The sequence below is a fragment of the Anser cygnoides genome, chromosome 14, assembly GCF_040182565.1.
Source record: "Anser cygnoides isolate HZ-2024a breed goose chromosome 14, Taihu_goose_T2T_genome, whole genome shotgun sequence".
Classification (NCBI taxonomy): domain Eukaryota; kingdom Metazoa; phylum Chordata; class Aves; order Anseriformes; family Anatidae; genus Anser; species Anser cygnoides.
In genome coordinates this window covers 20,146,198-20,167,394 of record NC_089886.1, presented here as the reverse complement: position 1 = coordinate 20,167,394, position 21,197 = coordinate 20,146,198, and the positions used below count along the sequence as shown (strand labels likewise).

The window sequence follows — 21,197 nt, the reverse complement described above, 5'->3', positions numbered from 1 at the left end:
GCTGCATCCACAACAACTGCCATGGGCAGCTGGCTGAACCCGCTGCACGCTGGCTCTGTTGGTGACCACAGGTTCAGAGCTGTGAGCTTGGTGTTTGGCTGCCTGGACATGAGGTACGAGGAAGCCCTGTTCCTGGCCTTGCTAGTTCTCTGCTCAGCAGCGGCATCGCCACACTGCCTGTCACTGTTCCCGTCCTCCCCATGGCCACGCTGCCCCTGATGCAGGGGGAAGCTCAGTGTGGAAATGGGTAAAAAAAACCTCTTGAGCATTGAGAACCTGTGCAGCTCTTGTAGTGGAAATGGGTCAAACTCTCTTGAACAACAAGAGAAACATAGAACCTGGGCCACCAAGCAGGAGAAGCAGAGCTGCTCCACCACCACTTTGAAACCATGCTTGCCAATTTGGAGGTTAAAAAGCACACTTGACCAAGGTTTACTATTATTAGTATTATTATTATTATCCAGTTTATTCATTATGAGGCCAAAAAAAAAAAAGTTCCTTCCTGCTTGGGTGGACTACGGACCCCAATCCTTGCCCATGAGGCTCTGGTGACGCCGCACCTCGAGTGCTGTGTTCAGCTTTGGGCCCCTCACTACAAGAAGGACATCGAGGACCTGGAGCATGTCCAGAGAAGGGCTACGGAGCTGGTGAAGGGCCTGGAGCACAAGTCCTGTGAGGAGTGGCTGAGGGAACGGGGGTTGTTCAGTCTGGAGGAGGCTCAGGGAAGACCTCTCTGCAACTGCCTGAAAGGGAGCTGGGGGAGTTGGGGTCGGCCTCTTCTGGTAGATAAATAGTGGTAAGACTAGAGGGAATGGCCTCAAGTTGTGCCAGGGGAGGTTCAGGTTGGAAATGAGGAGACATTTCTTCCCAAAAAGAGCAGCCAGGCATTGGGACGGGTTGCCCAAGGAGCTGGTGGCGTCACTGTCCCTGGGGGCATTCAAGGAAAGGTTGGACCTGGTGCTTGGGGATGCGGTTTGGCGGGTGATGGCAGTGGAAGGGTCTGTTTAAAGTTGGACGTGGTGCTTAGCGACACGGTTTAGTGGGTGATGGTGGTAGGGGGCCGGCTGGTCCTGATAACCTTGGAGCTCTTCTCCAACCCTAACGATTCTACGAGGGATCACAACGCGCCGCCTCCCCCACGGCCAGGCCCCGGCGGGGCCCGCAGCGCGCCCGGCCCCAGCCGCGGGGCAGGGGGCGAGCAGCAGCCCCCGCCCCGCGCCGCGCCGCGCCGCGCCGAGCCGTTCCGACGCGACCGGCGCCGCCCGCCCCTCACACCGCGCCCTCGGCGCGGGGCGGCGCCGGGCGGGCGGCGCGGGGCTGCCGGGAGCTGTAGTCGGCGGCGGGGCCCGCTCCGCTCGGCGCCCGGCGGAGGATGGCCGCCCGCTCCCTGCCGGCCGCCCGGCGCCGCCTCGGGGCCCTGCTCTCCCTCGGCGCGCCCCGGCTCGGCAGGTACGGGGGCACGGGGGGCACGGCCTCCGGGGAAGGGGACGGGACGTGGCGGCGGCGGCGCCGGGCCTGGCCCGCGGTGGGGCCCGGGGAAGCAGGGAGCGGGCCCGGGGTGCGCCGAGCCGCCCGGAGGGGTCCCGGTGCGGGTAGGGGAAGGAGGTGAGCGCTCCCCGGGCTGGCTCTGTCCCGGGAGAGTGAAATCTCCCCGCAGGGAGAGGTGGCCCTGTGGTCAGCGAGTCACGCCGGCCGCTGTTTCCTGCTGCCGCACCACGGGCGGCAGCCCCTGTGCCTCCCTGGCGGTCACTCGCGCGCACCCAGGCTTGTGGGCCGCTCGTTCACGGACTGAGGTGCCACATCTTTAGTGTCCTCGGGTTTTTGGTAATGGGACAGCACCCGTGCCATAGTAGCTCTTTCTGTGTGGTTTGGGAAGAGAGTCAAATTAATTTTGTTAATATTTAGACAGAGTGTCCAGGCATGTTTTTGGACACCGTGGAATATGGCTTTTAAAAGGGCGGTGAGATCCATAGCAGTTGCTTTGGTTAGTTGAATGAAATGCAGGCAGCTGAAAACCAATAAAAAAAAAAATAAAACATATGTTAGTCTATTCTAAAATTTTTTCTCTAAAAGAAGCCATGTAAATGTAACAAAACAATTCTAGAGCACATAACAGAAACAGCTGGGTTTGGGACTGAATGTGAAGAGGTGTGTCTGAAAGTCCTTCCGCTTTCAAGTGCTTTCATGTGCGTGAAGACTGCTTGGCCCCTCTCAAAGCACGCAACAAGTCTGAAACAGGTGTGACTTCTCCTGGCAGAAACCAACCAGGCTTTGTTGGTAGAAAACAGCCAGAACCTGCCGTCGGCGTGAAGCTCCTCTTTGTGCAGGGGCGCTCCGTGGCTGCATCCGCACTGCAGCCAGCGGGAGCAGCTCGATGCAGGCAAGTGGTGGTGGGGACCAGGAGTCCACGTTTTGGGGACTTCTTCCACTGGACTGGCTGTAGTCTGGGTGTCTGCTGCCAATTTGGTGGTCATCATGTGCTAAGGTGCGCTGCAGAAGCTTGTTCTCCTGTTAGGTTTCATCGAAGAGGAATCCACAAAGTGTTCTCTTACACCGCTCCCAGATGAGACAGAGCACAGTGAGTGAGGATAATTAGATTTCTTCCCAAACACTGATGTAGATGGCTCTGTACCTCAGCTCTGGCATGCTTTGTCATGCAGATTTGGGAGGAGGAAGGAGAGTTTAAGGGAGAGGTGGGATAGGATCCTTGTGTTGGAAGGGGAAACAGCGTGGGTTTGGGGTGCTTGGGTATCGTGCCTGTGCTCCAGAAAGAGAGATCATTAAAATGTTAATCTTTAAGGACAACTGGCTTGAACCATGTGGCTACGGTCAAGGTCTCTCCTCCATCTATCTGTTTGCCCTTCTGTGACATCAGTTTGTAAATCTTTTTGAATCACCAGCTTAGTTGTACGATCCTTTCACACCCTTTGGGACTTCCCCATGTCTGTCACTTCAGGATGCGTCAACTTCCTCCCGTGGGATTCCTGCCTATTTTTAGGGCAGCTGTGATCAAGACTGTACTTAGAAGGTAGAGCACGGTGCAGCGGACAGACTGTAAACAGCACATGCCCTTGGTAGAAGCGTATTTCTTTCATCCTCAAGGAAGAAGTAAATGGAGCGACATTTTCAATTCTGCCTAATAATCCTTAAGAATTCCCTTTGGAATCAGTCTGGGACTCTTTTTTCTTGCCTCCAACTTTTACGGCAGGCTTGTCTGAACAGCCTGTGGCACCCGGGGCATTTCAATGCATGGGGGAGTGTTTTGTGGCTTGTTTTCACCAGCTGGAGAAAGGAGTCCATGCTCGCAGCTCTCTGCTTCACGTAGGCAGGTCCCCATGGTGGAGACACCAGCTCGCTCATGCCCCTCTCCTCCTACACACTGAAACACACCCCTTTCTGTAATGTGAATCACTTGCACAGGGAAATGACACAGTAAGCTTCGCTTCTTGGATGCAGAAGAGTTACCTCTCTTGGATAGTTTTGGTTTGGTTTGTTTGTTTTAAACTGCAGGTACCTAACCTGTGAGGTGCCAGGCAAGGCTGCTTTCTCAGCTGCATTGCAGCTTCTTTGGTTCATCTGAAGCAGGGCTGATTTCCGTTCCTGCAGCTCTTTAAATGAAATCCAAGAAGATAAAGGACAAAGCTTGTAGTTGATGCTTACCACAGGCACACATTTCCCCCCACAAATAAAGCTTTCCAGTTGCTTACAGGTCATGCATTGATATTTGAAGGCATGGTAAAAGGGGTACATCTCTTTCCTCACTTCTGGCTTAACTACTTTCTAAAATTTTGTAAAAATGCTGGTTAACCAGTCACCAAAACAAATGAGACGAACATCATTCAAGGTGGGGTGTTGTGCCCCAAACAGATCTCTGCAGCCATGGCTAAAATGTTGGGCTTTCTCCTCTGAAGGCATTCCTGGGACCAGAGCTGCAGGGGCTGGGAAGCTCTTTAAAGGAACGTCCTGCTCCAGAGTAAATACACTTAGTAAAGGCACTTTCAGGTCTGTATGTGATATGTAATGGTTTTGAAAAGGAACAGTTTGGCGTACAGACCACGTTTCAAGTACCCACTTAATGAAAAGTGGTATATGCAAACGTCTTCAAGTGGGAAAAGGGAGTCTATCATTAGTGCTGTGGGTGGTATAGCAACCTTGTATTAAAGATAAAATGAGGGAACATCTGGGCTACTAAGCAGGGAGTGGTAGGAGACGCTTGGTGGTCTTTGGGCAGATATATCTCTTAAAGTGTGCTTTGGTCAGAGAGATAAGGCAGTCTAAGCCATCGCTGCCACCCAACAAGAGACGCCTCTTCCTTTCCCCATGTTGCCCTTCTCACATCTCTCCAGGCTCCACACGTTGTCTGTTCTTCTGTGCTGGCACTTGCACTCATCAGATCTCTCAGCAAACCTATTTGAGGACACTGGACACAAAACGCTTCAGCAGGGGTAGTTTTTGGCAGGTCCCTGAAGGGACCTGAACCTTTGGAAGGTCCCTGAACCTTCATTCTGCAGGAGCTGCACAGTTCGGTACTGGACTAAGGGGCACGAACCCGTCCCATTCGGTTGCCACTGTAAGCTAGATCCGTACTTAGTGTATGTAAAAGCTGTGTGTTGCAGGGGGTGTTGCAAGCCCTGCTCTGCTCAGCTGAGGTCCTCCTAAGAAAGGAGAGGCTCGCTCTTCCTTGTCAAGACTATACTAAAATGTTTCCTCTTGGAAGCAAATTGAGCTTTCTTCTGCAGACCCTGTGCCTGTGTGAAATGTGAGGGGGAGGTGGGCTGAGGCTTTGCTGTCCAGGTCAGCTGTAAATGCAGGGGGTGCTTCTCTGCCTGGAGGAGGTGGGGTGAAAACTCTCCGCTTCGCTTCTGGAGCGACTGCGGTGTTGGTGGCAGTGAAGGGCGCTGTGGAAAAGCAGAGTGAAACACTGTCTATTTATTAAAGTGTCTAGCCTACTGCTTTTGATCGCCTTTAGATGAAACTGTTTTTAGCCAGATTTCTGCTATTTAGTTTTTGGGAAACCTGTGAGATAGTTACAGTATAGAATAAGCTTCTTGGCATCTAGGCAGTGTTGCTACAGCTCAATGCAATTATCTGACTCTTTGGTTGTTTCATAATTTCATCTGCAAGTTCTGGAGTCAGCATTCTGGATGAGTTTCACCTGCTGTACCAGCATGAATTTACCTTCTTAGAGGAGCAGGCGAGGCTCTGCCCATGTATCTAATTAAATGCTGCAGATTCACAGATCTACTGAATTTTGCTCAGAACATTTGTTTGTTATAAAATAATTCTTAAAACAGCTCTCTGCTACCTGCTCCTTTTCAAGACTGCCTTGCAAAAAAGTTTCTGAAGTTTACCATTCAGTATTGACTATCTGTACTGGGAAGTTAGCAAAATGCAACCAACAGCTTGTTTTCCTGTAAAAACCTGACTCTTTTTTAGTTACGTCCGGGAAGTGGCACACAGCCTCTGTAGTGATATGAGCCTAAAATAAAAGAATTTTTCAAAATGTCTGTCTGTGTTTTCTGTGCTAGTTGCCTATCTTTTCTGAAAAGAGCTAAAATTTTATCTAGAATCCTATGTACCTTTTTAAGAGAGTCTTTTAGAAATTACACTAAACAGGAATCTTTCTTTATGACCATGTTGTAACATAACTTTCTATTTTTTTTTTTGTCACTAGTTTGTACTTCAGGATGTCCCCATGTGTTTTCAGCACTGCAGCTCAGCAGAGAAGTACAGGAGATGAGTGTGGCCCAGAAGATCCCCGCGATGAGCCAAAGCATCCCCTTTCTGATTGTGCCTTAGAGCACAAAGCCATCAAATTGGAAGAGCAAGTCCGGGATTTAACTGTAAGTGTGCTGCTGGTGGCAGCGCTGTCTTTCATTCAGTCCCCTCGAGTTTGTCTTTCTGCCCTATCTTTTCCTCTAAGCACTGTAACATCCAAACGTCATCGCTGTGCTCTGGCAGCATTCAAAGCAGCAGTGCTCTAGGTGTTAGGGTACGCTGTGGAAGGAGTACAGTCTGCCTTTCCCAGAAACACAAGCTGTCAGTAGCTCCTGGGAGCAAGACACTGACAGTATGATCCTGGCAGGGAAAACTGTATGTGAGAGATGGGCTGTGGTCAGTTCTTTCACAATGCTGTGAAGAGGGAATGGCAGGAGCTTTGTCCTGACAAGTATTATATGTTGTAATGTGCTGGACCCAGATTGTCTGAGAAGGAAAGTTATCTTTGGCATCTAGCAGGGAAATGGAAGGGATCATTTTATAGGGAATTTTCAAATGTGAGTAAAGAGAGGAATAAATACTGAAGCATGGGGCAATTGTGAGGGTAATTGCCCAGAAAGTACTACTGCAACAAGTGATAAATCAGCTGGTTGCGGATCTGTTGCTAAGACTTGCCTGGTAGAGAAAGGAGCGTCTCAATAGGCGCAGTGAGTCATGCAAAAAGCAGCAGCCTGACAATGCGGCATCCAACTGAGCTGTGCCCTGAAAGCTTCTGGCCTTGACTTGGGTCTTTTGAGGGAGTTGCGGTTGTGCTGATTAATCAGTAGGAGAGGGCTTGGGTTTGCCTGTTCTAATGAAAACGCTGGAGCCCAGCGCAAACCTTCTGGTGTGAAATTGGTAATTTTTAAATGATTTCTAAGGGATTGCAAACTCAACAGGAAATCAGTTTTACTCCTTGTTTGATGTCTGCTCTTGCTATCATGGTTACAGGAGCGATACCGGAAAGCTTTGGCAGATTCTGAGAATGTCCGGAGGAGAACACAGAAGTTTGTGGAAGATGCCAAACTCTTTGGTAAGCAAAGTGAGGAAGAGCTGTGTTTACTGCAGTGGCCTGCCTGCCTGCTTGAACATAAAATGCTGCTCAGCAGCTTTTCTCTCCCCTCTCTGTCCTGCCCTTGTAAAGTCCGCACGGTGTTTGGCCTGGATTGTTGGTGTCTGGGCTTACTCACTATTTTTCTATATGTCCAGCTGCATCCTGTCAGTTTTATCTCAGTGACTGCTTTGTGATCTTTTCTAAATAAAATAGCTCCAGTGCAGTTGAGTGTAGTTCTACTGACTCCATGGAAATTACAGGTTCTTATGTATGCTGACAATTGGCTCTCGCAGGATGTATCTCATACTCTCAGCAATTTCATCAGGTTGTAATGTCCTGTTTTATCTTAACGACCTCTTCTCTTCTGCTCTATCTTTTAGGAGGTAGATCCTGTGAGGGACAAAGGTGGTAGGTTCCTGTATCAGATGGTCTTAAACATGTCTATAATAAACATTTTAGCATCAGTGAAGTGAGCTGGATCAGTAGCTTTGGCAACTGAGACAGGTGAAGGGGCACCTGTCATTGCACTCTGCCAGCACCATTTCTGAGAACGAGAAACCATTATTTTCTATAGCACGTGAATATCTGAAGGGTTTTTTTGTAGTTAATTCCAGTAGCTTTGAAATTAGAGCTGCTGTCGTTTTATTACCATTCTACCCATGGTGCTACAAAATGGCTGTTGAGTTCTGGGTTAATCAGCATTATTGGTTTGCAGTTTTTTTGAGTTGAGTTTTTGTATGCAGCCTGCTTTAGATTTGAAGAAAAATGAGTTTCTTTATTAGAAGTTGCTCATGGAGTGAGGCACATGGGGCTGTAGAGCATGAAAGCAGAGCCTGGTTTAAGAGGAGACAAGTTGGTAATTGGTCTGCTTCTGTCTGCTCCTTTGTTGCCTCTCCTTCATGCTTCTTCATTCTGTGCATGTTTGAACATGTATGTACAGGTGTAGACAGCACTGAACTATTGCTTCTCTTTCTCTCCTCTGTTTTCGTGGTATGTCTTTCCAGTAAATTAGTTATGGCATCATTATAACTGAGGGAGGTTGGTTTTCCTGAAGTTTCTGCACTGTGTAATATACTGTTTCTGGAAATGTGTATGATCTAAACACGTTTTTCTAATGAAAGACACTATGGCAGTTTTCATGACCAATTAAAGGACCATTTTATCCAGTCCTTCCACAGCAATTTTAACGTATGAATATGAATAAAATTGTGGATATACATATGGATGGCCATGTATTATATCAATTTCCCCCCATTTTGTTTGTTCCCTGTGTATAGGCATTTCTGTGAGTTGTTTGGCAAAACATTCAGGACTGTGGGACTGTTTGGGAGGGTATGGAACAGTGTTCTAAATGACAAGGCTTAGTCACAAGAACTTCTTGGAGTGAAATACTAATAATACTAATAATCGTTGATCTGTATAGATGTACCTTTCCTGCATATACCTTGATTTGGGGAGTCTTCATGATAGTACCCATGTAATGCTAAAGCTTTCGCTACAGGATACAGAAGGCACCATCTACTCTCATGTAAGAGTTGAAATCAATTAGTAGCTGTAATGGTGCTTTCAAACTTCCGTGACTTCGTGCCTGTTGTAGGCACTGTAGCTCTGTGTAGTCATTGTTCTTCATGTACTTCTTGCTTCGTTGTACGTGTAGGAATCCAGAGTTTCTGCAGGGACCTCGTGGAAGTAGCAGATATTTTGGAGAAGACTGCTGAGAGTGCTGCAGAAGAAGCAGAGCCTAGTAATCCAAATACAACTCTAAAGAAAATCTATGAAGGCCTGTCTCTCATAGAGGCCAAGTTGCAAAGTGTATTTGCCAAACATGGCCTTCAGAAGATGAACCCTGTTGGGGGCAAATATGATCCATACGACCATGAAATCGTCTGCCATGTACCAGCCGAGGGAATGCAGCCGGGCACGATAGCACTGGTGACTCAGGATGGCTACAAACTCCACGGTCGCACTATCAGACATGCACTCGTCGGCGTGGCGGTAGAGTCACAGGAATGACGTCTGCTTGCCTCCTTGGCATCTGGGACCTGACGGAGCTGAGGACCTCTCAGCACTCAGTGACAATGCAGCTGCATGTCTTTACTTATTTATTAAGCTAGGTTTGTATTGTACGTTGGCTTCTTTATAATGTGTGCAGTCATTTTGTCATTAATTATAAGGTACTTGTGTATTTAATGATCCTTTTTGGAGTACATGGAGTAGTACTAGGAGTTCTGCTATTTGTCAGGAACGTGGTACTATAGCTCCTTTCTCTGTTGCTCATTTCTCCATTAAAACTTGTACAGGGAAGGGGATATGAGAGAGAGAAATTCTCTGAGATTTAGGGAATCTTGTCTCTCAGCTCCATCTCTGAGACAGATGCCTGCAGTGGCCTTCAGGCAAGTAACTCCTCAGCCTCGGTTTCTGTATCTGTAATAAGGGAGTATAATAATACTTACTGACCTACCTCACAGGAGTGTGGTGAGGCTTTTTCTTGGCAAAGCACTCAGAAGAGGAAAAGCTCAAAGGGCTGAGTATTATTATCGGTCTGATTCTGGTGTCTTCCCTTGTCCCCAGAGCCCTTAGATGAGGATCAAGATGATCACTTGAATTGATATTTGGGGGCAATTTTTTTCTTACATCATTTCAGGAAAGTAATCCTGGATTAATGAAATCTCTGTCATGCTACAGTTGAATAGGGATGCAGCTTTAAATAGAATTCAGTTGTTGTATCAGACTTCAATGTGTTAGTATTTGTTCTCCAAGTAAAATTTCAGCTTGACACCTTGTTCCTTGAGGTAAAACAGGGAGTGATGGTTCTTGGTAGAGCCAGAAAACTCTTCTCAAATCTCTCTCCAACCAAAAAGTATATTTTATAGGAGAGTAATCTCTCTTCCCTGATGGGTATTTGTGCATCTTTCAAGCTTGATAAACTGTATGCTCTTTGTTGCAGCTTTCGGCAAAATGGAGATGTGCCCTTAAGTAGGAAATCTTGACTGTTTTATTTTCTGGAGCTCTCCAATAATGGTACTCAGATAACACTAACTTCCAGTTCATATTCAGATTCTACTTCTGTGTAGTCATAGCAAATATTAAACCTTCTGTTTATTTTTTTTCTTGACACAAGGAGAAAAATCATTTCTACTAGAAGTCTCAAGTGTCCTTGAAACAATTTTAGCAGCAGTGAGAAGAAAGCTGGAGAAGCAGAAGGCAGGGGAAGTGAAAGCTGACCTCAAGCCATCCTCCTAGTTGGAAGCATGTTGTCACAGTATGCCATATGTATTTCCCAGTGGTCCTTTTGCCTGGGAGTCCATTTATCTCAGCTGAAAGGATGCAGTCACCCAGTGAGATCAGAATTTAACCCTTTAGAGAACAGTAAGCAGAAGAGTGGCAAAAGAGTTACATAAGCCAGGCTGTGGTTTGCACTACGTAAAAAGCAAGCAGGCACGGTGGTTTTCAGGTTATTTCTTACAGATTCATTAATTCCTGCCTTTTTGCTTTCTGGAATTGGATCTGTGGCCTGACAGTTATTTGAGATCCACTTGCAAAAGCTCTTTATTTATGGTGGATGCCGTCACTGGTTTGGAAGAAAGCTTATTCTTCTCCCACTCCTTTGCAGGCTTCAGTTTCGTAATCCTTTTGTGATGGACTTCGAGATAACAGCAGCCTTCAATTAGCAGCTGTCAGCACTCTTGCATGTGAAGAGACTCTATGCAGAGCACATGCAGCTAATTGGCTGTCACTGCAGAATTTTTAGGAAGATGCACATTTTGAATATGCTTCATGCAAGCTCCTTTAGTGACAGCTGGATGGGGGTGACTCAGTAGTGGATACAAGTGCGGTTTTGTGCCTCATAGGTAGGTTTTCAGAGGGGTACTTGAGACTTCAACCCTGAAACAGTGCTTCATGGCAGCACTAGATCACTTTGGAAAAAGCTCTAGTTCAGTACTCTTGTTTCATCACACTGTTGGAAATTTTAGAGATATAGAGGACTTCCTGCTCATTGTCTTTGCTGACTGTACATACCAACTGGGTAACCAGGTTATGCTATTAATTGAGGCAGAGAACAGGTGAAATTTGTGATGTGGCAATGCAAGTCTTGCTGTTCTGCCTGGTGACTGCCTGCAGCCTGTTCTGTGGAAACTGTAGCTTCAGTTAGAGCAATTGGTTCTTCTCTGCCTCTTCAGTCCCTGGTATATCAGCTGAGTCTTTCTGCAAATACAAGGGGAGAGCTAGTTATGGAAACTAATTTGTAGTGTGAAATGTTAGTTATAAGAAACCAAACAAAACCACATCCATTTCACGTAACAGGTAGTTTTCAGTCATAGAAAGGCTGCAGCTTATCTGAGCCAGATATACAAGTAGCATGTGGCCAAAAGTAACGGGATACAAAGCATCTTTATACTGACCCACTGAGCAACCTGACTGTGAAAGTATGCTGCATCTGCTTGGTCCACCTTTGGACCACTTGCCAGGCCTGCCTGTGACCTCAGCTAGTATTCACCCTTTTTTGCCTTAAAGAAATACCCTAAAATGCACTCCAGACACTTTCCATCTGTAATAAGAGGTTATTGATTCAGTTTCTGTATCTGGGATCCGCTTTCAGTGAGGCATTGTTGTATGGCTGGAGCAGAGATCTGAGGTATCGGGTTTCCATGCAGTATTTATGAGCCTCCCACAGTCCTGGTTTAATTTGGGGCAAGCTTTTTTCCCAGTTCCTGCCTCAATTTTTAAAATCTATGAAACTTCTATAAGGTCTGATCGGGCTTTTATGATGGTTATTGCAAGATGTACCTATTGCTTAGAGACTTAGAGAAATTACCAAAGAGATAGATACCGTGACTGTTGTTTGTCCTAGTTTTCTGCTTAATTGCAATTGTGAAATGAGAATGAAGTAACCGAACCTTGATTCCAACGCAAAATTTAGATTACCTAAGCAAAATTTGATTCTCTTGCCTTTCAAGCACACTTAATGATCTCTCTTACTGTGGATGAGATTGCCTAAGGATGGAGTGAATTTCTCCTTTGCAGATTGTAGCTCCCGTGTCTTCCCCGGTTGCGTAAAGCTCGCACACTGAGTGCGGTGGGACAGAGTTCCCCTTGGTGCAGTTCCATCGTGCTCTGCAGTGACACCAAAGAGGAGTCTGATTCATGAGCTTCTTCTCTCCGGTAACTTTATTCGATGACTCTTGAGCTTGTAGAAGGGACAGAATAGCGGAGGAGAGGAACCTCTTACTGCGTACCTCTTACTCATTTCCACTCCGTTTGCCCAGCCATGAACTGAACTGGGAATGCGGACTAGATAACCCCTGCGTGCAATGGTGATGTGCGGACCTGCATTTCTGCTCTCAGAAAGAGGGCAGCCCTGCTGCACAGGGGCTCTGGCCTTGTTCTGTGACCCCGCCATATCGTGCCGGTGTCTTAGCTCTGACCAGGAGCAGTGCAGAATGTGAATGTTGCTTTGTGAACCTTAAGTTCTCAGTGCTTCATCAGCAGAGCTTCTGTTGAAAGAGAACAGCTGTGATAAATCAATGGCTATAAAAAGTCCTTTAAATTTAAAAAAAAAAAAATGTATTTAAGTTTTATATTGTGAATATTGTCTCTTTTTTTTATTTTAAAAGATGTTTTGATATTACTTGCAAAGTCAAATGAACAAAGCGTTGCTAATCTCCAAAAATCTTAATTCTGTTTAGTTGGTGGGAGACCTGTATATACTGTACGATTTTGTGTTTCTGTGCTCACCCAACGGTTCTGGCTGTATGAAAGAGGAAGACTCAAGTGTGGGAGCAGTGCAAATAATTGACAACAACATTTGAGTTAATGTTGGAAAGGGCTGATTTTCTTTAGATGTCCAGCTACTGTCCATTTGCTAATGATAATAATAAATAAAAAAGAATTGCAGTTGCTTCTTTTCCTTTTTCCCCCCTCCCCAAACTGCTGCTCATTCTGGCTGCTGCTTTAATTGAGTGGGACTGTGGATTGAAAGGTTTCTAGCTATTCCTGAGCTGGCTGTCTAAAGTAAGGGCTACAGTCCACTGCATTTGTTCGGCATTTTATGAACAACCCTTTAGGTGGACTCCAAGAAATTTGCATGTGCGGGCCATCTTTCCTCACACAGGTTGAGTCGCCAGGGGTTTCTGCACTGATGAACTGCCCACTTCTGTCATTTTCTGGTACTTTGTGCCTGCTTTCCTTTCTGTTCCTGGTTAAGTTCATTCACAGACCACTGTGTAGAGAAAAGCTCTCTGCCAACCTTTGGTGTTTCATTCTGCAGAACTCCTGACAGTTGAAATACATGTTATCTTGTGTTATTTTTGTCATTCTCTTCCCTCACAGCTTCATTTTGCTGCTTATTTCTCCTTTTGTGTGTGACATGTGGTAGCAAGCATACTGTACAGCAATTTAAGTGGTGTAATATACAGTGTGTTTTGGTGCTTATGGTATCCACAAGCGGGTTAGGATTTCAGGGGTTTGTTGGGGAGAACAGGCTTTCTCTCCAGGGTTGTGATTGCAGCAGATTTCTTCTCCCTTCCTGCATCCTCTGCAAAGATAGCCTGGCCTCCATTCCTCGTATTGCTGTAGTCTCTTTGTGTTGTGCTATGTCAGCAAGCCTTGCTTGCCTCATTTTCCTGAAGCTCTGAATGCCCCTGTGCACTTATCACTTAAAAGAAGAAAAAAGAAAAAGCCACTTTGTAAAAGAACATTATAAATGGCCTTTCTGGGATAAGACCTAAATCCTTGTGCTGAGGATCTGCCAGCAAAACCCCCTTGTGATTGTAGAGGCAACTTCCCACCATACAGGCTCTTCCTCATTCTGCCCAGGAGCAGCTGTGATTGCATTGCTTTGTGTGTGTGCTAACCAGCCGAGACCAGGAAATAGTGCTACCTGCTGTTGTGCTAGTAATTTCTGGCTCGTCTGGTTTTCTCTTCAGCAACAGTGAGAGTTGGGAGTTTTCAAATCACAACCACCTCCATCTGGAAAAAAAAAAAAAAAAAAAACTTGTGTGTGAGCAAGAGACAGAGCGTTTTGCTTACTGCACGGAGCTGCAGAAGGGCTGCAGCCGGGGCTGGTCAGCCTTTCCAGCAGCAGCAGGGAACCAGAAGCTGTGCTGACCCGGGCTCCCCAGAGCTTTGCTGTAGGTACAGCCTGATTTCTTGTTGCCCTCAGCCATGGTGAAATCGGGACAGTTAAAGTAAGGGCTTGTTAAAACCTGAAGCACGCAGATGCATTTCTGTGCTGTGTTTTAAGCAACTTTGGGAACGTGGTTGCCCTGTGCTGGTGGGTCAGTACTGCTCACTGTAAACTTTAGGGGAGCTGAGCAGCAGCAAGAGCTTGGCCTGTGTCTCCCCCCTGTTCACACCTGCATTTTGGGATTGTGTTTGCTCCCCTACTCCGAACTTCCAAAGGGGCTCCTGACTGGGGGAAAGGGAGCCTCTGCGTGTGTTCTGGCTTTTCCCTCTCCTGTGATGGATTCCCAAATTTAATTTTGTCTTGGTAGAGAGCCAGCCCTTGGCTACAGCAGGCTCTAGGTGCTGTAATTACATGCACTTCCTGGTTTTGCTCAGATTTTGGTAGCCTTTGTATTCCAGGTAGCAGCAGGCTCCCAGACAGGATCCCCACGGCACAAGCGTCTTGCTGCCAGGCTCCTTGTTTTGCCCAGGGCAGAAACTACAAGCAAAAGCTTGAAATGCTGCTGCTGATGTACGAGTCACAGCAGAGCCCAGCCTCATGGCCAGGTGCTGAGCACCGTGTCCTCCTCCACATGCCAACTGAGTACAGGGAAAACGTGCTCCCACAGCAGCTTGGCCCGAGGGCAGTAAAGGTGGGCTTCTGCCACTTTGGAAGCCCAGCACTGCGCAGGAAGGTCCCGCACCGGGGCCTGTCGATGTGGTTTGAGGGATCGCTCGGTTTTAGGCTGTTGGTTCAGCATTGGGCTGGCTGCGGGTTGGCAGCCGCTGTGTGTGAAGCATCCTTGGTGTGGTGTTGTCTTGTTCGAGCATTGCCTCCTCTGAGCCCTGGCATCAAGGTGCGGGGAGCCAGATTTCCCAAAACAAGGCCAATTTTGATGCTACTTCTGTGTCTCCAGCCAGCCCCTCACTTCCATTGGGGTCGCAGGGAAGCCAGGGAACCGTGCAGCCCGGCATGTGGCTGCACAGCACCCAGGCACGCTGCCGTCCCGTGGGGCGAGCCCGGGCCCCTCTCCCCTTGCAGCTACCAGAGGCGCTGTCTCGGTGCTCTCAGCCCTGCGGCCGACCCAGCCCGGGCTCTGCGGGCCCCATCTCCCTCCTGCGAGCAGCAGCAGCCCCTGCCCTCCTTCCCCTTCCTCCCCGCGCCAAGCTGTCCCGGCGCCGGCCCTCAGCGAAGCGGACGGCCGCCAGCGGGCCCAGCCCGGCCGCAGCCCCGGGGGCCGAGCCTGCCGTGAGGGGCGGGCCGGGGCGGGCGCTGCCGGGCGCCGCCGCTGCCGCCGCCGCCCGCGCCATGGCCCCGCTGCCGCCGCCGCTGCTGCTGCTGGTGCCGGCCCTCCTGGCCGCCTCCGCCGGCCGTGCCCCGCCGCGCAGCATCGGTAGGAGCCGGGGGACGAGCACCGGGAAGCGGGGAGGGCGTGGGGGGCAGGTAGGGGTGCGGGGCAGCCCGGCTGTGGGGACGGCGGGGTGCGGGTGCCAGCCCCGGCTGACCCTCGGCCCGCAGCCGTGGTGGGCGCCGGGCTGGGCGGCTCGGCCGTCGCCTACTTCTCGCAGCAGCAGTTCGGGCCGCAGGTGCAGCTGGATGTGTACGAGCAGGCCGGCGTGGGTGGCCGGCTGGCCACCGTCACCGTCAACAAGCAGCAGTATGAGAGCAGGGGCGCATCCATCCACGCCCTCAGCCTCCACATGCAGGACTTCGTCAAGACCCTGGGTGAGCAGATGCTTCCAGACGTGCCTCGGGGCCGTGGGCACGCCACGTCCCCTTCGCTGTCCCTGCTCCCCTCTCCTGGCTCCCCTCGGTGGGATTTAGCGCTCACAAAATCCCCCTGCTTTGTCCCATAGCACTGGGGAGGTTCCACGGGATGCCCAAACACATGGGGTTGGACTGGGGTCCCTGGGGCCATACATCCCCTGATGCTCAGCCAGGAGTGTCGTTCTGTCACCTGCTGGCCTGTCTGCGTCCCCGTTTGCTTCTGCCCTTTCCCAGCGGCCCACCGGGGCCCCTCTGCTCCCTTCAGGCCTCAAGCACCGGCGTGAGGTGCCGGGGAAGAGTGCCATATTCAGCGGGGAGCACTTTGTCCTGGAGGAGACCGACTGGTACCTGCTCAACCTCTTCCGGCTCTGGTGGCACTATGGCATCAGCTTCCTGCGCCTGCAGATGTGGGTGGAGGAGGTGATGGAGAAGTTCATGAGGTAGGAGAGCCAAGGGGCTCGGGGGGTGCCGGGGTCTTCCCGGCACCAGAACCTGACCAGGCGCCCTGTGGTGCTGTCCCCTCCAGGATCTACAAGTATCAGGCGCACGGCTACGCATTCTCCAGCCTGGAGGAGCTGCTGCGCTCGCTGGGGGGTGACGCCTTCGTCAACATGACGCAGCGCTCGGTGGCCGAGTCCCTGCTGGAGGTGGGTGTCACGCAGCGCTTTGTGGACGATGTCATCGCGGCCGTCCTGCGCTCCAGCTACGGCCAGTCAGTGCTGGTGCCCGCCTTCGCAGGTGAAGTCCCTTACCCCCCTGTCTGAGGGTTCCTCCTAGGGTCCCCTCCCCAGGCAGGGCTCTGAGGCACCCTCCTCTTCCTCCCCCCAGGAGCCATGTCGCTGGCAGGGGCCCAGGGCAGCACGTGGGCAGTGGAAGGAGGCAACAAGCTGGTGTGCTCAGGTCTGCTGAAGCTGACCAAAGCCAATGTCATCCCTGCCAGGGTGACGGGCATCTCTCTGCACAGCTCGGGTGAGTATGGCCAGGGGGGGCTGCTCCAGCCCCGCGCACCCATGGGTGCTGCTGGCCTTTGGGTGTGGGTCTGTGCCCAGCAGGGTGGGAGGTGGGTGGTGGGTGGTATGGGGATCCCAGGGCATTGAGGGATGTCGTCTGTCTGTCTGATCCATCTGGGAGGCAGGGCCCTGTGCTGCAGACCTCAGCCCTGGGGTCCCTTAGGGCTTTTCTTTGGGCTTGGAGGCTCACATGGACACCGTCCATGTTGCAGGCTTGCCCCCCTGCTCCAGCTCAGCAGGAGGGCTGGAGAGCTCTGGTTTGTGGGGTGGGCGGCCCTGCCCCACTCCTCCTTGCCTGACTAGGCTGAGCTTCTCTAGAAGTTTTCTCCCACAGGGAGAAAAGAAGGTCCAGGGCAATACAGCTTGGGGCACGGGGCTACGCTAACTGTCTGCCATCTCTTTTCAGAAGGGAGAGCCCTGTACCAGGTGCACTACGAGGGCAGCGAAGGCCAGGGCTCGGCTTTCTACGACATGGTGGTGGTGACAACTCCCCTGCACCCCAGCAGGAGCAACTTCATCTTTGAGAACTTCGAGCCGCCTATCGCCAGCTTCCCTAGTGCCTTCCAGCCCTCTGTCACCTCCGTGGTGCACGGCTACCTCAACTCTTCCTACTTCGGCTTCCCCGACCCCAAGCTCTTCCCCTTCGCCAGCATCCTCACCACCGACACCCCCGACCTATTCTTCAACGCCATGGACAACATCTGTCCTGTCAACATCTCGGCAGCTTTCCGTCGCAAGCAGCCCCAGGAGGCTGCGGTGTGGCGAGTCCTGTCCCAGCAGCCACTGGACAAGCAGCAGCTGAAGACCCTCTTCAGGTCCTACTACTCGGTACAGGTGATGGAGTGGCAGTCATACCCCCGCTACGACTCCACCAAGTCCCTCCCGCCCATCATGCTCCACGACAACCTCTTCTACCTCAGCGGTGTGGAGTGGGTGGCCAGCTCCATGGAGATGATAGCCGTGGCGGCCAAAAACGTGGCCCTCCTGGCTTACAACCGCTGGTATCAGGACCTGGAGAAAATTGATCAGAAGGACTTGATGCACAAGGTGAAGACTGAGCTGTGACACGCAGGGGTGGCGGTGCGGTAGCCAGGGGAGTATTTATTGCCTTGGGAACAGCACGGGGTTTGGGGCAGGGGGTGAGGGACGGGCTGTGTCCCAGATGACTTGAACAAGCTTTGCCTTCAGGAATACGGCCCCTGCCCTGTGCTGCTGCCTGTCTGTGCCACACGCCTGAGGTTTCCCCATTCCCCTCCCTGCTTTGTACTGGAAGGAACCTGTGGGTTTTCTGTCAGAAAGGGTCACAGCTCTTGTTGCTGTGGGAGGGATCTCAGGGGGCTTCAGAGGCCAAGGCTGTGGGGTGAGCAGCAGGGGTGGCTGGCCTGGCCAGGAGCAGAGCCCTGCCCTCCTGCCGGCAGTGCACGGAGCGGCTCAGACAGGGGTCAGTGATGAGCTTTATTGAGGATCTCAAAAGCTGCCCCAGCCTCTCCAGCCAAGCCCCCAGTTTGTGCACGGGGTGAGCACCCACTCCGCAGCCTGGGGCTGGGGGTGGTGGGTGAGGACCCTCCTCCTTGGCCCTTCCCTGGAGGTTAGAGGGCTCGCGGTGAGGCTGGAGGCAGGGCTGCATGGCTGGGTTGCTTGCAGGGGCTGCCCCAGCACTGGGTGTCCCCAGAGTGGCTGCTTGGGCTGAGGCTGACGGAGCCCACAAGGGGATTTCAGGGAGCCCTTGGAGCTATGTGGCCGCAGTCTCCTTGCGCAGACACATTCCTTGCCCTGGCGATGCTCAGGAAGCAAGAGCAAGCTGGTTAGATGCCCGTGAAGGGCTGTTAGGGTTAGCTCTGCAGGCTCAGAAGATGCAGGTGCAGCCCACGGCGATGGTCTCCATGACCGTGTGGTACTTCTTGTGACACTTCTTCCTCCCAGAGGGCTTGTGCCCCACCTCGCCCGGCACCTGGCAGAGCAGCCGGCGGACGGGCAGCCGGCTGTAGATGGGGATGCTGGCCATGGTGCGGTCCTCCTGCATCGTGAAGGGGTTGATGCAGCCGGTGCAGAGGCACCGGGCCTCGGGGATGTCTGCTGGGATCCGTGTTGCGTCGTGGTTTATGCTGGAGGAGAAGAGAATCAAGAGGAGGCGGGGGAGACGGTGAGCCTGGCAGGTGAGATGGGGACGGGCAGGGCAGTGCCACCGCGGGGTGACACAGGGAGCTGCAGCTGGGGTGGCTCCGTGCTGCTGCAGCCACGGTCACCGCCGTGCCTGCCAGCGTGGGGCCAGCACACGTGGCCCTGCTCACAGACCCCGGCCCTGAGGACCGTGCCCCACGCTCACCTGTAGGCCCAGGGGGACAGGCTCCTCCGGTTAGACCTCCAGAGCCGCAGGTTGACCTGGCACTTGGTGTCGCCTGGCTCAGAGCTGTTCCTCAGCTGGCGCACCATGTCCTGGATGCTGCGCTCGTAGTCCTCCATGGGGGTGTAGGGGTCGTCTGGGGTCCAGGCCAGGGCAGGGGCAGCTGTGGGAGGCCGCGCCAGGCCTCTTCTCCTCCCCTTGGCTGCCTTGCTTTGGTCTTTGGCTTCTGGCACCAGGACCATGGCAAATGTGAAGATGCAGAGGAGAAGCTGAGGACAAAGGAGGATGGTGCATGACTGCCCAGGCCTGCAGAAGGGGTCACCAGGCGATGTCAGGGCCGCATCCACTTCGGGGTGGCATGTGCACCATGGGGTGGTGAGCACATTGTCGTGGTGAGCCCGTAGCCCAAGCGCCAGGTGGTGCTTGTGGCTGCACAACCCCTTGCCTAGGGAAATGCTGGCAATTTGCATCACCCAGAGTGCCCCCGCACCTGCCCATGCTGCCCTGAGCTGTGCCCCCAGGGGGCTGCGTGCTGGGAGGGACGCATGCGCACCCAGCTTGGGGTGTACCTGGGGCTCCTCTGGTTTAAAAGGAGCTTTAGAGATGAGACAGGCAAGAATGGGATCTTTATCCAAACCCTCCTCTCTCTCCCTCTGTGCTCCGAGGACGGAGAGAGAAAGAAAGATGCTTTTTCCTTTCCTTCTCCCTCAGGCCTCATGGGGCCGAGCTCCCGTGTGCTGACAGCCGGCAGGCTGCCCAGTAGCAAACAAAGTTGCTTTCTGTAGTCCTGCTCCCTGCTATTCACGTTGCTGCAGCTGGCCAGAGACAGCCCCACACCCTGCCCGCGGGTCCTGCTCGTGGGCAGCTACCGCGACACTCGTCCCATGCGGGGACCCGGGGCAGAAAGCTCTCAGACCCGGGCTGTTCTCTCCCTCCTGTGCTGTGCTGTCCCCTCGGACCATCCTGAATATGCTCTCCAAGGTTGCTTTGTCCTTGTTGCACCAGGCATGGGAGCGATCGGCCCCGCAGGCCAACGTGTGCATCTCCAAAGCAAACAAACCCAGGTAGCCGTCCGCAAACAAGCGTGTCACTTACTCTATTACAGAAGACAAATGAGCAGTGAGCCCCAAGCCACGGCACAGTCACCTACCAGGTTTGGAGCCCGTTCCATCGCAGCAGAGGGATGTCTGCCTGCAGTGAGGCTGGCCCAGACTCACCAGGAGCTAAATAGGGAAAGCCTCAGCCCCCTGCGCTTCCCCAGAGGTGTGTCTGGCGCATCCCAGAGGTGCCAGCGAGCCTCAGGGCCGGGGGCCAGCGTGGTCTGGGATTCGGCCACTGCCTCCTCCCTGGGCACTGGCTCCACCAGTGGCTCCAGCTACGGCCCCGAGGGACTCACTGGGCAAAACCTGCCCAGGGAGGGGTTTGTGGCTCTGCTGGGGGTGACAGCGCGGTGACAGGAGCCACCCTGGCTCAGACCCATCAAGCGACGTGATGGCGCCCCAGCACCCCTGGTGTTTCTGCCCCAAGCCCATCCTGACCCTGCTGCTGCTCCCAGCCCCTGGCAGTGCGGGCACACCGGCTGAGCTGGCAGCTGGCCCTGGGGCTGTGCCCCGGGGCTGCAGGCTGGGGGTGCTCCCGGGGGTGTCGCTGGGGGTGCTGCCCCTTCCCCATGCCGTGCCATGCCACTCCGGCTGCCCGAGGCCAGGCACTGGGGCGCAGAGCGCTGCGGAGGGGGAAACTGAGGCACGGGGAGGGAGGGGGGCGCAGCCACGGCCTGGCCCAGGGACAGGGCTGGGGGCAGCGGGGGTCCCTCGCGGGTGGGGGGCCCGGAGCAGTCCCTGTCCTTGTCCCTGCAGCCGGGGGGATGCTGTGCCACACGGTGGTGCTGTCCTCCACCCAACCGCGCCGCCACCCGCCGCCCTCCAGCCTCCCTCCTCCAGCCTCCGGCCCTCCCCTGCCCAGAGCCCAGCAGGGCTGGAAGCGGAGGTGCCTCGAGCTGCTCCCCAGGCTCACGGAGCGCAGGTTGTCCCCTGCTCCTCTGGAGGGGCCTTTTAGGAGTCGAAATCTGCGGCCCCAAAAGCTGGGAGGGCCACTGGAGGA

At 52.5% G+C, this 21,197-nt stretch overlaps 3 protein-coding genes across 4 annotated transcripts; 2 read left to right on the top strand and 1 right to left on the bottom strand.

Moving 5' to 3' along the window:
* The first annotated feature begins 60 nt into the window (after positions 1–60).
* GRPEL2 (GrpE like 2, mitochondrial) lies at positions 61–12,706 on the top strand. Its single transcript, XM_048064776.2, has 4 exons — positions 61–1,449; positions 5,675–5,843; positions 6,709–6,790; positions 8,469–12,706. The coding sequence occupies exons 1-4, from the start codon at positions 1,373–1,375 to the stop codon at positions 8,822–8,824; spliced, it is 684 nt and encodes a 227-aa protein (XP_047920733.1). The 5' UTR covers positions 61–1,372; the 3' UTR covers positions 8,825–12,706.
* Positions 12,707–15,212: 2,506 nt separating this feature from the next.
* Positions 15,213–17,962, top strand: PCYOX1L (prenylcysteine oxidase 1 like). 2 transcript variants are annotated; one of them, XM_048064708.2, is made up of 6 exons: positions 15,213–15,369; positions 15,495–15,701; positions 16,009–16,183; positions 16,270–16,481; positions 16,572–16,712; positions 17,160–17,962. In XM_048064708.2, exons 1-6 carry the CDS (start codon positions 15,285–15,287, stop codon positions 17,816–17,818), a joined length of 1,479 nt encoding a protein of 492 aa, XP_047920665.2. In that variant the 5' UTR covers positions 15,213–15,284; the 3' UTR covers positions 17,819–17,962. The 2 variants fall into 2 exon arrangements, with proteins under 2 accessions (XP_047920665.2, XP_066861546.1); XM_067005445.1 differs by having other exon boundaries at positions 15,227–15,369; positions 15,563–15,701.
* A 374-nt stretch (positions 17,963–18,336) lies between these two features.
* Positions 18,337–20,049, bottom strand: IL17B (interleukin 17B). The gene is made up of 2 exons (XM_013178375.3): positions 19,080–20,049; positions 18,337–18,858 (listed from the first exon to the last, which is right to left on the bottom strand). The coding sequence occupies exons 1-2, from the start codon at positions 19,565–19,567 to the stop codon at positions 18,600–18,602; spliced, it is 747 nt and encodes a 248-aa protein (XP_013033829.3). The 5' UTR covers positions 19,568–20,049; the 3' UTR covers positions 18,337–18,599.
* Positions 20,050–21,197: the final 1,148 nt, after the last annotated feature.

Bases quoted from the DNA above. Each gene is read 5' to 3' on its own strand.
- GRPEL2 (XM_048064776.2), top strand. From the start codon at position 1,373: ATGGCCGCCCGCTCCCTGCCGGCCGCCCGGCGCCGCCTCGGGGCCCTG. The intron at 1,450-5,674 runs GTACGGGGGCAC...TTTTGTCACTAG, and splicing joins GGCGCGCCCCGGCTCGGCAG to TTTGTACTTCAGGATGTCCC. The intron at 6,791-8,468 runs GTAAGCAAAGTG...TTGTACGTGTAG, and splicing joins GGAAGATGCCAAACTCTTTG to GAATCCAGAGTTTCTGCAGG.
- PCYOX1L (XM_048064708.2), top strand. From the start codon at position 15,285: ATGGCCCCGCTGCCGCCGCCGCTGCTGCTGCTGGTGCCGGCCCTCCTG. The intron at 15,702-16,008 runs GTGAGCAGATGC...TGCTCCCTTCAG, and splicing joins GGACTTCGTCAAGACCCTGG to GCCTCAAGCACCGGCGTGAG. The intron at 16,184-16,269 runs GTAGGAGAGCCA...TGTCCCCTCCAG, and splicing joins GTGATGGAGAAGTTCATGAG to GATCTACAAGTATCAGGCGC.
- IL17B (XM_013178375.3), bottom strand. From the start codon at position 19,567: ATGCAAATTGCCAGCATTTCCCTAGGCAAGGGGTTGTGCAGCCACAAG. The intron at 18,859-19,079 runs GTGAGCGTGGGG...CTTCTCCTCCAG, and splicing joins CTGTCCCCCTGGGCCTACAG to CATAAACCACGACGCAACAC.